This window comes from Nematolebias whitei, chromosome 13 (genome assembly GCF_014905685.2).
Source record: "Nematolebias whitei isolate Nwh7 chromosome 13, NemWhi1, whole genome shotgun sequence".
Taxonomy (NCBI): Eukaryota; Metazoa; Chordata; class Actinopteri; order Cyprinodontiformes; family Rivulidae; genus Nematolebias; species Nematolebias whitei.
In genome coordinates this window covers 9,691,253-9,707,332 of record NC_056510.1, presented here as the reverse complement: position 1 = coordinate 9,707,332, position 16,080 = coordinate 9,691,253, and the positions used below count along the sequence as shown (strand labels likewise).

Genomic DNA, 16,080 nt, shown 5'->3' with positions numbered 1-16,080 from the left:
ATATATATATATATATAAATATATATATATATATATATATATAAATAATTCTCTTAAATTTGGTTCAGAATCCTACTCTTGTCTTTTTTCTGCAATGTTTATTTCAATCTGCAATTCTATTTTTAGCCTTGCTAGCCTTTAGCTATATTTAGATTTTATTTATTTTGTTCCCGCTTGTATTTAGCCATCCTTTCGCCATGCCTAGCTTTTGTTTACGGTTTTGCTATTTTAGCTATATATTTTGTTTAGCTTTTAATTAGCATTCTGCCACATTTAGAGTTTAGCCATATTTTGCTACTTTTAGCTTGTAACTACCTTTTTGCTACTTGCAGCTTGTGTTTTGTTAGTTTGTTATCTAGTTAGCCATTTGCTACATTGAGCGTTTAGCTGTTTTTCAACAATTTATTAGCATTTTACAACTTGTTAGATTTTTCCAATTTTTTTGCTAGCTTATTTTAGCTTCAACAACTTAAGTTTCAGATGTTCTGACAAAATTCAACAAAAATATTCAACCACTGTATTTTCACAGGGAATGTTAATTGGTTCGTTACACAATTAGATTATTTTTTTTATTTTTGGGATCACAACTGTCAAAACTGTATTGGATGAAATTTTTCTTAAAGCAAACGTTTGATGTAGTAGTTTGCTTATTTTTACTTAAGTTTAGCTTATAGAAAGGGAAATATATGAGTTTGTTAAAATGTTAACAAGTTAAATCTTTAGTAAATTATTGCCCACCTGTAAAGGTAAACAGCATTAAAGTTTTGGCATGCGTTTGTATTAATTTATCTGTAGCATTAGCAAAATATCTCATGAACCACTGGACAAATTGAATAATCTAAAACTCTTTAACATTTGAATTTGGCGCAATTGAAGATGGCCGCCACAGCTAATTAATTTAGCCAACATAAAAATGCCTGTAACTGTCAGTTTTACATATACTGAGTTGAACTTGGTGTGGTAGTAGCTGAGAGTCATCCTCAACACGATCGAGCTCTATCATACCTCGAAAGATCTCATATCCCATGAGATCACGCATTTTTAAGGTTTTGAAGAAAACTCCTATAACTTTACCTTTTGTCATTGTAAGATATTTTTAGTTTAAAACATTTAAAACATAAAAGCAGAGGATGCTATTAATTAATATACTATGTATATTATTTATCAAGCTTCTGTACTTTTATCCTTAATTTAAATAACTCACTTTAAAACAAGTATGACATCAGAGAAATACTAAACAAACAGTCCACGAGTGAAGTTGGATACATAACGCTTATAATATGATAAACATAAACATGTAAACAAAAACACAGAGCTTCAGAACCGTGAGCTGCTCTGGTGGTCGAACAAACTGTTGTGAGGAAACTACGAGTCAGTGAGGACTTGATTTATCGTCCAGACTCGCATGAATGCCAAAACAGGAGCGCAGGCGACGACGCTCTTCGTCACTTTTACTGACGTGTCTGAACGAAGCCGTAAGGAACATTTAAATTAATGTAAACCGAGTCTGAATGACTGAATGCCTTTGGTTTAAATCAGATGGAACTCATGTCGCATGTTACTGGGACAGAAAGAGGACATGGATGACTTTGCAAAATGTTGCTTAGAACTGTTAATTTAAACATTTTTAGCCACTTAAGTTTTTTTTTTTTTTTGGAAAAACTTTACTCGAAATTGTAGAATAAACTGTTAAAGTATAAATATTGGATAGCTGGTGTTGTACATTAGATTGGAGCAAACGGTTATTGGCTGCCACTATGAATATATATATATATATATATATATATATAATTTATTTTTCAAGCACATAGATGTTCAGCAACCCATTAAAATAAACCACAATACAGGAAACTTGCATCTACTTTACTCAAAATTTTCTGGGGGAGGACCTCCAGACTCCTCCCACCACCCCGCTGACGGCTATTTGCATTCCGGCGTCAATTTGTCCACACATTAAGTCCCGTTACCTGGTATGACTACTGCTGTTATGATTCTGTTCAGTTTTATGTTAAGAGTTTTCTGTAATAATTTGAAGTGAGTACATTTATGTTCACTAAGGTAAAGTTTTAAAGTCGTTTTTGATAGTGTTAATTTTCTTTAAACTGTAATTTTTGGAAGATGAAATTAAAACATTTTGTCAATAAAGTGTGTTTTGAATGAAAACTTTCCCACGTTTAAAAGTATAAAAAAAAATTGTATTAACACTAATTTTCCAAAGTTTTCCAGCTTATTCAGTCTGCATTTGACATCATTCGGTCAGACTTATTCCATCTCAAGCTGGTGCTAAATGCTGACAAAACCAAAGGGATGTTGTTTTCCAACAGAACGTCAGTGCCAGCAACTTTTCCTCCTGTCTCATCCATGCATGGTGTTCCTATTGAGTTTGTTGATTCTTACAAATACTTGGGAATTTTGGTCAATGCACCTTTTCTTTTAAAGCCACATGTTGAAAACTTAATAAAGAAACTGAAATTAAAACTGGGTTTATTTTTCAGAAATGGATCTTGTTTAACTCTGAATGCCAGAAAAAGTCCTGTAACCGCTACCTTCCTACCGAACATGGACTATGGTGACATTAATTACATGAATGGCCCAGTCAGCTCCTTGCAGTTGTTGGTTGCTGTTTACCATGACACGCTAAGATTTATGACTAGCTGTACTACCGTGCCCATCACTGCACTCCTTGGCCAGTTGGTCATCATTATCTACATCTAGGCTCTCACACTGGTACATTTTCATCTATAAATCACTCTTTGGTCTGATACCTTTTTATATCTCCTCTCACTTATGTCTTCAGTGCAGTTACAGCCAGGCCATCATTACCTGTATTCCCTCAGTGCGAACTGGACTTGGCAAAAAGGCCTTTTCCTACTCTGCTCCTGCAACTTGGAACACCTTGCAACAGGAACTGAAGTTGTCCTCCTTGATTTCTTTAAGGGGGTTCAAACATTTGATAATGTCAATAGAAAAATCAAAGCAGACATGTTCTTGTTTTTAGTATTTCATCCTGTTTTACGGCACCCTGGTTTATTGTTTTTATACACTACTCTTATTTTAACTGCATTTGTACTGTAGTTTATTGTTGTTATTGTCTGTACTTTATATGTTCTGTCTAGAACAGGTCCCTCTTGTGAATGAGTCCTCGTGGCTCATTGAGACCGGCCTGTTTAAATAAAGGTTGAATGAATGACCATTAAAGAACAGGTCTCAAGTATTTATATTACACAAAATTTCCATTGCATTAAAGAGACACATTGAAGAAAATTAAGAAAAATAAACATGAGGGTTCTTAGGGGGTTCCTGAATCCAAAAAGTTTGAGAACCCCTGCCTTAAAGAAAGGCTACAGGCCTAATTTATTTGGTTTTGCTGCAGCTTTTTAAAAGTAATTATCACTTCGCTAAAATTTTAAACAGCGTTCATTTTCTATTCTTGCTTGTAGATTTGATTCTAGTGAAAACAGAAAACGAAGTCTGTGCATGCTTTGCTCCTTTACCTCTTTAAGTCAGCTTTTAGGAAGTGAAAGCTGACAACAAGCAGCTCCTTCTATACACCAGAGCACTCAGTCAGATGCAGCATGCATAGTGTTACAAATGCAGCACGATGCTGGAGTCACTTTGTATATTCCATGAGTGAGCACACTCCTTTCACAAAATGCATGTTTCATTCCTGCCTCAAACGCCATCTCTGTGAAACCAACCCGTTATCTGGTTTTGTGACCTTCTCCAGGCCACCCCCCTCCCAAACCCCATCTTATGTTTTTGTTTCTCTGGTTGATCCAACTCCAGGGTTATTTCTGTTTGTACAACCATCTCTCTGCTGTATTTATCTATTTTAATTCATGTTTTCAAATGACTGCAGCTCAGGGAGTGGTGGCTGAAACTGAAAATGCACGAGTAAATCTGCATCAGGACAGCCACAATACGTGCACGATGATGCTAATGGAGAGACCTTGGGTGCACCCTGAGAGTCATGGTAGAATTTAAATTTGAAGATGTTAGAATTTGTTTCCTCGATTTATTAAACAGTGCACACAGATTATGAATATATTCCTTTCTTTTTAGTTATTCTGAGTATGGAGTGTTGCTAACAGATAACAAAATAAATCATCGTTTGTATTCGGTAACAATAAAAACTGACAAAAAAGACTAATTGTTTTTTCCAGGGTCACCAACTTTAAAAACTTGTAAAATACAAACCTAACTTCCTGCCGGCTGCAGAAAAAATATATTTGGACTACTTTTAACCCAAACAAGTCGTATTCTGAACTAACCAAGATAAACTGCCAAGTAAGACAAGGACAGCAATTTATTTAAATTATACAAATGTGCTTTTTTTTCCTTTTTTAAACTGTTGACATGATCGAACAATGTGATAAAAAAAAATTCTATTAATTTTGATAAATATCACAGCTTGATTTAGTAATTTGTGGAAGGCCCCTAAACCCTCGCCTCACTTCTGGTATTAAGTTTCCATCTTTTTCCCCCATCCACACCAAAAAACAACAATAGACACAAGAGCTGCTGCACATTGTAATAATGCAAATCTGTGATTATGTATGCTTTAATAGTTGAGGGAACTGATTCTTATGACTTCAAATTTTATTTATACCTATGACTACCCTGTGGGGGGGGGGGGGGGGGGGTAACCTATTAAGTCAGCTGAGTCACAAAAATGGCATTTATATGTAAAAAAAATAGGCAAAAACCTTGGGGCCTCCTCATCTCATCATAATCATCTCTTCCCTTTCAGAGTGAATCTTTTTTCAGCTCCTATCACTCATTCAATATCATTGAAAAGATCAACAATCAGGAAAGAAAATCAAGACCTCTGCACACCAAGTTTGTCTGATTTTTAGTAAATATTCTGAAAAACAAATGCATACAGAGATCTAGTCTCCAGTGCGTTGCACTGTTTTGTGTTCACAACTTTAGTCTGAGACAAAATATTATTAACCCATAAGAAACTGCTGCTTTTAGTTTTCATAGTGGGCAAAAATAAATACACAAAAAAGTTCCTGGAGAAACTTCGACAGGGACCGCCATACTGCTGCTAATATACAATTTTGATTTGACTATACTACTGCTGCTATTGTTGTTTGGCATATTGTCTTTGTACTAGTGCTTAGTGTATTCCTAGTTTTAGTGTATTTCTGTCACAACGGGGCTGGTGCACCCAGTGGTTCAGGCAGGCAGTCAAGCACTCAATTTAACAATAAAGAAAAAGGCTGACAGGGCCGCAAAACTTGTAGATATAATCCAGGGGTAGGCACAAGGAGCAGACCATGTCATCAAAAGACAAGAGACAATGCCAGGACAAAGGGTAAGACAAACACACAGGCTTAAATACAGAGACTAACGGGGACTAACATACAACACCTGTAAGGCTCACAGGTGTGGGAAATGAGATAATGAGACACAAGGGAGCAGGACAGAGACTGAGGACGCAGGACATAAATACAACACAAGATGGAGCCAGAGACCAGGAAAACACAAACCCTACAATTTCTTAGTTCATACCTTAAATCTTATTACTGTTTTTTTTTTTTTACAATTTGTAATTTTGTTGGATATAATGTAACAGGGACCCTGTGTACACAATTTCATTCCACCACATGTACCACGTGTGATGCGAATGACAACAAAGAACCTTGACATGACTATGTGTTTAGGTCCACTCTCAGTTACCACTATACCAAATTTCAGCTGAATATCTTTAAAAATGTCTGAGTTATCATAATTTTTCTCATTTTAGTTAAGGTGGCCATCTTGAATTCTTTATTTGGATTGAGTGTTTGATGGGAAATGTTTCCAAATATAGCCATACAAAATTTAAGCTCTATATGTGTGAAAATAGCTTAGTTAAAGCCGTTTAACTGTAGCTTTAGGGGACATCTTGGATTTTTGATTTGGATTCAGTATGTGATGGGAAACGTCCTCAGCCATCACAACACCAACTTTTAGCTCAATATCTCTAAAATTAGCTGATTTATTGTATTTTTACTTTTTACGTCAGGTGGCCATCTTGGATTTTTTTATTTGCATTAGGAATATGAAAACTCACTCTTAGCTACGACCAGAGCAAATTTCAGCTCAATAGCTCAAAGCATGATTGAGTTATAGCAGTTAGAAGCTGTCGAGTTCCTTTAGATGTTTTGTCTGGGAAAAATGTCGTCTTTGTTAGCAAATTACGTTGCCGTGGTAACTCGAAACACCAATAAAAGCAATAGCACACATCAAAGTGCAGAGCCAGTTATTTTGATGTAAGTATACGTTCCGGTTTGGGTACATTACAGTTGACGGAAGAGTAATATATAAAGTTAAGAAACCTTTGTCAGGTGGATAATAATAGGTGCTGACACTGACTAGGCAGTCCCCAATTAGTAAGAAAAAAAAAAACTGATCTAGCTGATCTCAAAAACGTGTTAAGAGCAAAGAAAGTGTCACAAAAGCTGCAGAAACAATATATACACATTTCTGTCGTCCAATGACTCCAGATGACTTGGAGTGTGTTTGAGGCAAATATAAAGCAACTACAGTTTTGTCTGAACATCATCTCCTCAGATCATCTTCTCCTTCCTCACACAATCTTCATATAATCTTAATATCTGAACTCCAGGGATTCATTTACTGCCATCAGCAGAAGCTTCATGTTGCACATCAGTTCAGTTGGGAAGATCAAACCCAATCTGACAGCAATTCAAGAAATATTATAAATTTAATCCATCCATCCATTCATCCATTATCTTTAACCGCTTCTTCCGTTCTGGGTCGTGGGGTTCACTGTATCTAATAGTCACTGTGCAAGAGGCGGGGGACACCCTGGACATGTCTCCAGTCCATCACAGGGTCACAGATACAAACAAGACACCTACTCTCTCACACCATTCAGCCTAACATGCATGTATCTATGCACAACAAAAAATAAAAAAGAAAGAAAAAGCTAAGAATTTAACATCCGCTAAAATGTTTAGTCAGTATTATGTAGACACAAAGTATATATTTTGTGTGCAGAGGCCTTCACTCCTTCACATTCAACGGCATGAGGCAGAAAATGAAACGTTTGTTAAACAGGAAAGCTGAGAGAAGGAAAAAAAACAACACTACTGTTTTTATAGGATATATTATAGATACCATATTTTCCTCCAAACACCTCACACTGTTCTATAAGTTGCATCAGTCCAAATATGTCTAATAAAGTGGAAAAATCCATAAATGTGTCACTTTGCCATATACATTGCTTCTATTATGTGTTACCGCCGACAACACGGAAAGTTTGGCCGGTGTTGTGCCAAAATTTGATTGGCTGCCAAATGGCGGCCGTGGGAGCATGCACGGGTTGATTTTAACAAGAATTTAACAAGATTAACACTTAAAAACAATGATTTGTTTGCTTGAAATAATAGCAAAGGTGTGTCTCAGTTTACCTTTTCCTTAATAAATGCACTTTGACGGTCAAATCAGCTGCATTTCAAAAGTATTCGCTGCTTCGGTGCTCTGGGAGCGTGCTCTGAGGGAGGAAATCAGGAAGGAGGAACACTGCGCATTTCTTTGAAATTTAACAAGATAAACACCTAAAAACAATTATTTGTTTTCTCGACATTATTGTAAAGGTGTGTCTCTGTTGAACTTTTACTTAATAAATGCACTTCAGTGGTCAAATTAGCTGCATTTCGCCGGGGCGGCGCAACAAACTGAAGCTGATTTGACGGTTGCTCCAGGCGAACTGGACGAAGGTAGCAGTTTATGGCAAGCCGATTGTGTCATTAATAGCCACTTTTTACCTATTACATGACACAATGGCATGCCATACTAATCGAGTGCTATCTAGCGGCTGAAAATGGTAGTGTTCAATATTTTCAGTCAGAATGAATGAAAACGGTCAAATCTCAGCCCAAGATTGGTTCATAAATATGTGAAAAAAATCCATAAATATAATGCTTTGGCATATAAGTCGCAGGGCATGCAAATTATGCAACAAAAAAGAAAAGTAGTGACTTATAGGCAAAAAAATATGGTACGGCAAACATGTCTTAAAAAAAAAGATAGAATTAAAAAGTAAGCAACACATTATTTGTCAGATTATATATTTGAAGAGACAGTGGGGCTGTGTTTACTTTCCGGATCAATTTATATTCTAAATTAGTTAATTTGTCCACTTCTAACTGTGAGATTACAGAAACACACTGATCCATAAACCCAGGTGCAACCAGCTCATTTCAGTAATGCCCAAAGTAAATTAGCACAGACTTGAAACGAGGCAGACGCGCTGATAATTAGAAGCTGGTAAATTAGCAGCAGCTTGTTGCTCCTGAGCATCTACCTGATCACCTGTTCACGCATTTAAGCTTCACTCTTTGGCCCACATCAAACACTGGGTTATATTTGGTAAAGAAACTCCTAAATGGGTGTCATACAACTTCACACTTCACTTTAACTTTATTCAGTGGTGTCATTTGTTTAATGAATATGGCTCAAACTGCAGATGTACTCAAATAAAAACTTGAAAATGTTTGCCTGGAAGCCTTACCTTGCAGACAAATATTAGCGTTGGCAAAAATTATGATAATTGTAAATAGCTTTTTATTCCAAAAGCTGTGGATGAAAAATTAAACAATGTTTTTGTAATTTAGTGTGTATGTTTCCCATTTAAAGTAATTTTAGATGAACACTGTAAAGGCTCAGCAGTAGTTAGTGCAACAAAAAAAAAAAGGAAACATGCAAATCTGTAAATGTTTATGTAAAAACTATTAATCCTTCAAGGTTCAATGAGACTTTAATGACATTCGCATCACATATGGTACATCAGGTGGAACAAAACTGTGTACTCAAGGTCCCAGTTACACAAAAAAACAAAATATACCAGTGTATAAATAAAGTATAAATAAAGAAAAACAGTATACTGGAATCTAAGACAGGGGTGCTCAATACGTAGATTGCAAAGGTTTTATGGGTAGTTCATATGCATTAAAAAAAATAGTTGTCAGCCTGTCATCCATCCTCGCTATGAAATTTCTCACTTGAATGACAGAGAGGGTAGCCAGTCGGCGGCCCCGTTTACACGACGTGAAACATTCGTCCATTTCTTGACAAACAACAGCCCTCATTCTCTCTGAAACCAAAGGTTTCTGAATCCAGGCCGCAAAATGGAGATTTTCATGGGAACTCCCCACAGAGGTGTGAAATGCTCCAAATGTGAAGTCGCACATGTGCATTACAGGCGTCTGGAGTCCAACGCTTATCTGCGCTAACAACAGTTATAATAAATGGCATAGCACAGAGTGTTTTTTGTACTCAACCTTTTTCAGCATGTAGGAGCAAAACTAATAAAATCCACAGTCCAAAGAGATGTTGTTAGTGTATTCATCAGTTTGGATGTAACCGTCATGCAGACGCTGCAAGCACAATGAATGCAGCTGAGCCCAGAATCAGGGTTGCCAGATAAATTTAAAATGTCTTATTTACCCCTGCTTATCTGTGCACATGTTCAACAAACACAATGCACACCTCATCTCAGAATATCTTTACTCAGCACATATGAAAGTTTAGGTTAAAATGTTATCATTTTAAAGCCACAGTACTATGGTTCATAATTTCTTATCTGGCAACCCAACATGGAAACTACAGCGTATTTGTGTAAACTCGCTCATTTTTTTCGTTTATTATCCCCAATAAACATTGAAAAACACCAACATTTCCAGATGTTGTCCTTGTGTAAACGGGACCTTAAAGAAGGTAGATCACTTTGACTTGGTCATTTTAAAATTATGCTGATAAAGTGTTTGCACCCCTGATCTAAGATATACACTAACAATAATAATATATAAAAAGTGTAGTAAACACCAACCTGAATGAGACGCAAAAAATACTCATGAAATACTCATATTTTCATGAAATACTGTAGAAACAATAAACCTGCATGTCACAGTAACTGTACAAATAAGGCTTGTTCAAACAATTTTCTATCTTTAAATAATGATTTTCATGCAAAATAGTTTTGATTTCACATGATTTCCTTCCTGTGAACACGTGCAAGAGCATAACTGTGATGAAAGTTGTGACTGAAAACCTTCCGTCATTTAATTTTTCTTCATCTCATCATCATTCACATCAGTAACCATGAGCAGAGACTTCCACAGAAACCAGTTGTTATAACGCAACAAGAGACCTGTTTGCACTGTTTTTGTTCTTTTGTAAACACCCCGGCTTCCCTCTGCATTCCCAGACCAAGACGAGTGACAGGCGAGCTCGACTGGGAAAATAATTGAGGTTTTGAAATGAATTGCAGCCGATGCCACGTCCTCCATCTTTGTATCTTTTGCAGAGCAGTGGTGAGACGTAGTAACGATTTCACTGTCTGACAGCAGCAATAACATTGAGCAGATTCTAAAGTGGTGAAGCTCCTCGTGGAGGTGAGAGGAAAGAGCCACTTGGCAGCACAATCAGACTGACACTGACTGCATTATGATCCAAAGGTCACAAACGGTGGCCTGCTCACACGTCCGTCTGATAGAAAACTGAATTAGCGTTCATTTGAAAACAGGTTCATAGACTCATAAAATTCAATAACTCTATGTGACATTAAAAAGTGCAATGAAAATTCAGACCTGGAAGAAGAAACGGTTGTTGCAAACAGATCATGGATTATTTCCAAGTATAAATAAGCAGTTTCTGCAGTACTCCATTTTTATTAATGACATTTCGTCCTGTTTTACTTATTTTTCATCCACACAAAAATAATAAAATTCTCAACATTAGGCATTGAAATCCACGACAAGAACAAAATAAAGTGAGCAAAGGCTCTTTTCTTGGCTGAAGATTGTCTCCAAACTTTTTCTTACTGTCCTCTCAGTTTTTTTTTTTTTGTTAAAAAGAAACGTTTCGCCCCTCATCCAAGAGGCTTCGTCAGTCTGAGGCCTAGCCATCTGGTATTACCCAGAAGCCACCCTGACTCTTGTGTTTCAAGCCTGCCTCAGATACCCCTGAAGTCTGGCCTTTTCACTAATGGTTTCAAAAACACAAAGTTTGTTTTCTCAGTCATTCAGGTATATAACAACAATACCAGATGGCTAGGCCTCAGACTGACGAAGCCTCTTGGATGAGGGGCGAAACGTTTCTTTTTAACAAAAAAAAAACGAAGTCCAGATGACATGATTCAACCTTTTTTGTTGTTATATACCTGGATGACTGAGAAAACAAACTTTGTGTCCTCTCAGTTGTTATTTTTTTCCAGACACAAAGTTTGACAGCAACAGAATCAGGATAAAGTGAAATAAACCCTAAATTAATTGTATAAATGGCACCATTGTTGTTTGGGTTTCTAGGGCAAAAAAAAGATATTTAAAAAAATACTAAAAACTATAAGAATTTTAATCATCATATAAGCAAACTTACATTTTTTGAGAACGTTTTTCTCACCAAAGTCTGTATTTGTGTGTGAACAGGAGTTTCAACAGAAACAAAACAAGTTTTTTAAAAAGGCCTAAGGTTAGGACTGAGACTCCACAGTGGAACAGGAAACAAGTGAAATGTTAAGATGATTTCCAGAAATCTAAACAAATATAACGAGGAGTGCAAATAGCTCATATTTATCTTCCATTTTAAACAAAATATTAAAAAACTGTAGTTCTAAATAAAAAAATAAACATGCTTTATTAATTATTGAGGCTGTTGGTGTTTCATTGGCACTACTTGAGGGGTCAAAACAGTTTAATAACCACTGACGTCATTCACCAACTATTTAAAAAATTTTAGAGCTTGAAGAGAAAAAAACAATTAATTAAAAGCTCAAACTATATTGATTAAACCCGTTTGTTAAAACTAACACAACACCCGGTGCCTGAGGACTGAGTCTTCTCTTTTTGTCATTTTGTGGAGGGAATTTGAGCAGATTTTTGCAAATGTCTTCATTGTTATTCATTGAACTGCCACTAAATCTCATTGTGTAATGTTCATAATTGATGCACCGTTTTGTTGTATTTGTGTTTCTCCAAGGCGAGATAACTCTCAAACCAAAAGCTACAATTAAAATAAAAAGAAAATAATAAAAAAGAAGCATGCTTAATAATAATAATGAGGTACCTTTTAGCATTTGTATTGGAACCATCATTAAATACATACATTACATTAGTAAATGCAGTTTAACTTACTGTAATACAATAGTCTCTCGTTTATCGCCGGGGATCCGTACCCTGAAGCCCCGCGATAAGTGAAAAACGGAAAAGTAGGAATAGTAGTACAAGTACTAAGTAGTAGCTACATGCCAGCACTCTTGGCCACACCCACTTTTCCACTGCAGAGCTGAGCTATGACACTCTGCAGGAGGAAGCTTCTCCTGCAGCTGTGGGCTGCAGACAGGTGCAGCAGTTGCAAAATAATTTAACATAATGTATTTAAATAAAAATCCCATGTCGATCGTGCGGCTCATCCATCAATCAGCCAATTGTGCGTCATGTCCATGTTACTTTGGAAAACCACGGAGTAGCAAGTCTGTGAGAAACGAACCGTGAATTTGTGAGGGACTTCTGTATTTTAGTTAAATATTACCATGTCTGAGTAACGTCCTGATCTTTAGAGTTCATTTTAGGAAGACATACTGAGATCTCGCTAAGGAAATTGAGCTTATGCAGAAGTAAACTTCGCTCAATATGTTTTTTATTATTATTATTTGTTAGTTTGTTTTTGTGGTAGATTGGAGCAGATAGAAAAAAAAAGAAAATATTAAAAAGCCGTGTGTGAGGAGTTAGAACAGAGGAGGAGGTGAGTAATCTTACCGTCATCTCCTGATCCCGAGCCAGCATCTGCAGGAGAGAACAAACACGGTTATTAACCACAGGCTCCTGCAGCCACGGACATTAGCTGAATAAGCGTGTGTCTGCATATGTAAGTGTGTGTGTCTGGGCTTGTTTGATTAGAAGCTTGCGGTTGTGTGTTGAGAGGAGACGGATACACTTCATGTTGCTGTGGGTGTGGCAGAGCAAGATGAGATGCCTCTAAAGATAAAGCAGAAACTAATACTGCACGTCTGATTCGCAACAAGAAAACACAGCAGGAAGCTGAGATGGAGGACAGATTCTGTCCTCGAGCATCGTCCTCCTTCAGCAGCAGTTGTGGAACAACCCTAGGCAAACTCTCGCTGTTTCTAGTTGCTAATTTGTTTGTGTCAGTGAATCCTTGTCCACGGCCTTCGCACTAAATCTATGTAAAGCCCCCCAAACACAAAGAGCTTTCCGAGCCGTTCAACAATACGGCTGTGAAAGGGATACTCGCGAGCACTTCGGAGCTCCGTGTAACTCGATCTGCCACATAAAGTGATCTGCTAAAGCCCGCGGTGCCAGAGGGTAGAACCACGCGGGCCCTCGGAGGACAGTAGGGGATAAGAGCTCGGCTTCGTATGAAAGACCCGTGTGAGATGAGTTTAGAAGGAGAGGTGCCTAAAGTGGGGTCATCACATCCCATTGCACATTTGGAATCTGAGCAGACACCTGACACTGATACATGCACTGCATGAGGGTCCAATCGATATAATACATTTTTAACAACACGTCTGCTTCGTGATGAGCCTTTGACCGGCAGCAGAGGGCCTGATGAATCTGGGGAAAACACGTCTTAAAGCAACCAGTTCGACTCTGAGGATAATGGAGGAGACGCTTGGTCCAGATTGATCAGTTGACTGAAGTGTTCTCTAATAACGGTCTGATTTACTCTAATGTGCTAGCGCTGAATTAGTTAATAAAGCATTAGGGAAATAATAATTAATGTATTGAGACTTTGAATGTTCCAGGTCTTATTGTCTTTCTGAAGAGACTTGTCTGGAAAAAAAAAACAAAAAAAACTTTTTTCCTGTTATTTTCTTATGCTTACCATCACAGACATCTACACCTCCAGATGCAAGAAGAGGGCCACCTGCATCATGAAGGACCCCACTCACCCAGCACACACACTTTTTGCCCGGCTCTGCTCAGGAAGGAGGTTGAGGAGCATTAAGCGTAGAGACACTAGACTGAGGAACAGCTTCTACCCTGAGGCTGTTAGACTCGTGAATATCTAACCAGGATAATCACTGTGAAAAAAATCACATCACGTTGCTGCTGATCTGTTTCATGTTGCTGCTGATCTGTTCCATGTTGCTGTGTTCATTCGTGCTCATTTGCTCACACAAACTCATGTTCGTGCTGCTGTTAGGCGAATTGTTTATGTACTACTTGTGCTTAGCATATTTTTAGTTTAACGTTTTTCTTAGTTCATATCTTAGATCTTATTACTGTTTTTCTTTGGCATTTTATACTTCTGTTGGATGTAACTGGGACCCTGTGTACACAATTTCGCTCCGCCACATGTACCACATGTGGTGCGAAAGACAAATAAACTAGGACTCTGATGTTTTTGTCAGTAATGGCTAAATCACTTTAACACAATTCAGTGTTTACTTCCATACATTTTATCCTTCCGTGCTCTCAGAAAATATGAAATGGACCAGTTACTTTATTATGTGATGATAATAATAATAATTTTATTTTAAAAAGCGCCTTTCATGACACCCAAGGACACTTGATGACATGATGCCGTCATACCATCTCTAATAGTAGACTCTTCTCTTTGATACCATGAAAACTCCCCAATTCTCCTTTTATTACTATCACCCATCACTCATGAAAGGTCAGCAGTCATGTAAATACGTTAGTAAAATATCTCCCAACCATTGTAGATTTTCTAATGTTTCTCAAATAATCAATAGATACGTGTGTACAACTGATTAAGCTTTGGTGTCAACCCGATTTAAGAAGAAAACATGACACAACAGCTCAGTCAGTTATACAGATATTAGGCTGAACATTGTTTGGTTGTAGGTGAGAGTCATCTCCATCACATGCTCTGAGTGTTAAATTGTTTCTCTGTAACGTTGGCACGCAAGGTGACAGATGATATGCAAGTTTTCAGGAAATGTTACTTTTATTTCAAAACATTCTAAGATGTAGTATAAGTTTGACAACAAGAAAGAAGAAACAATTTATGGTAGTATTTATAAGTTTATCTTATTTCCTGTATCCTTGTTTTAAATCCCTGTTGTTGTTTTTTTATTAAATTTTTTTTTCCCCAAAAAAACTTTTACTTCCTGTTTCATTTTGTTAAAGTACTTCCAGTTTTGCAGAACAGTGGTAAAGTTGGTCAAGTTGTCTCTTCTCAGTGAGAAGGTTGTGCGATCGAATCCCCGCCTGGCAGCTTTCTGGGTGGAGTTTGCATGTTCTCTCCGTGCATGCGTGGGTTTTCTCCGGGTACTCCGGTTTCCTCCCACAGACCAAAAACATGCATTTCAGGCTGATTGGTGACTCTGAAATGTCCCTAGGTGTGAGTGAGAGAGTGAATGGTTGTTTGTCTCGTTTGTCACTATGTGGCCCTGTGTTGGACTGGAGACCTGTCCCCCGCCTCTCCCACAGTGATGGCTGGATATGGGCACCAGTGACCCCTGTGACCCCAAAATAAGAAGCATGTAAAGATAATGGATGGATGTATAGTCCCACCTTTGTTTGTAGGTTAAATTATCTTCATGTTTTCCTGTCACACCATATTTTAGTTGCAGTAAGTACACCTGCAATGCATTTAATCATTTATCTCCTTTAGTATATATATATATATATATATATATACTGTGTATAGTTTCTGTTTATCTTTGTCTTGTCAAACGTTTGTTTTTCTGTTGGTTTCTTTTTGGTTCTTGGGCTTCATTTGTTCTGCTCTTTTGTTGAAATGACGAGTTGCTGTTTTGTGAGCCTGCCTACTTGACTCAGGGCTGTGCCTCCTATTACAGCCTCTGTTTTTACATCCTGCACCCAGTTTATGACAAAGAAAGCTTCATGGTGCTTCAAACTTTAGTTACATTGAAACTTCCGATTTAATGTTCACGGGATTTGACATTAGAATGCAAATGGAAACAGGCATGATGCCCTTTATGAAATCATTGGTTTCAATCTGATTTTATATAAGAGGAGAGTTTTGAAATATTTAGTATAAAGTTGCTCCACTTTCTGATTTTCTCTTAGTGGAAATCATTATTAAATAAACATTCTCCCTAATTTGGAATAA

The 16,080-nt window shown here is 37.3% G+C and overlaps 1 protein-coding gene across 1 annotated transcript in view; it reads right to left on the bottom strand.

Moving 5' to 3' along the window:
* The window catches only part of tmeff2a (transmembrane protein with EGF-like and two follistatin-like domains 2a), a 183,216-nt gene that overhangs the window by 90,188 nt on the left and 76,948 nt on the right, over positions 1-16,080 (bottom strand). Inside the window, exon 4 of the mRNA XM_037686847.1 lies at positions 12,771-12,797. Coding sequence (XP_037542775.1) covers positions 12,771-12,797 — 27 coding nt within the window. The remainder of the gene's footprint in view (positions 1-12,770; positions 12,798-16,080) is intronic.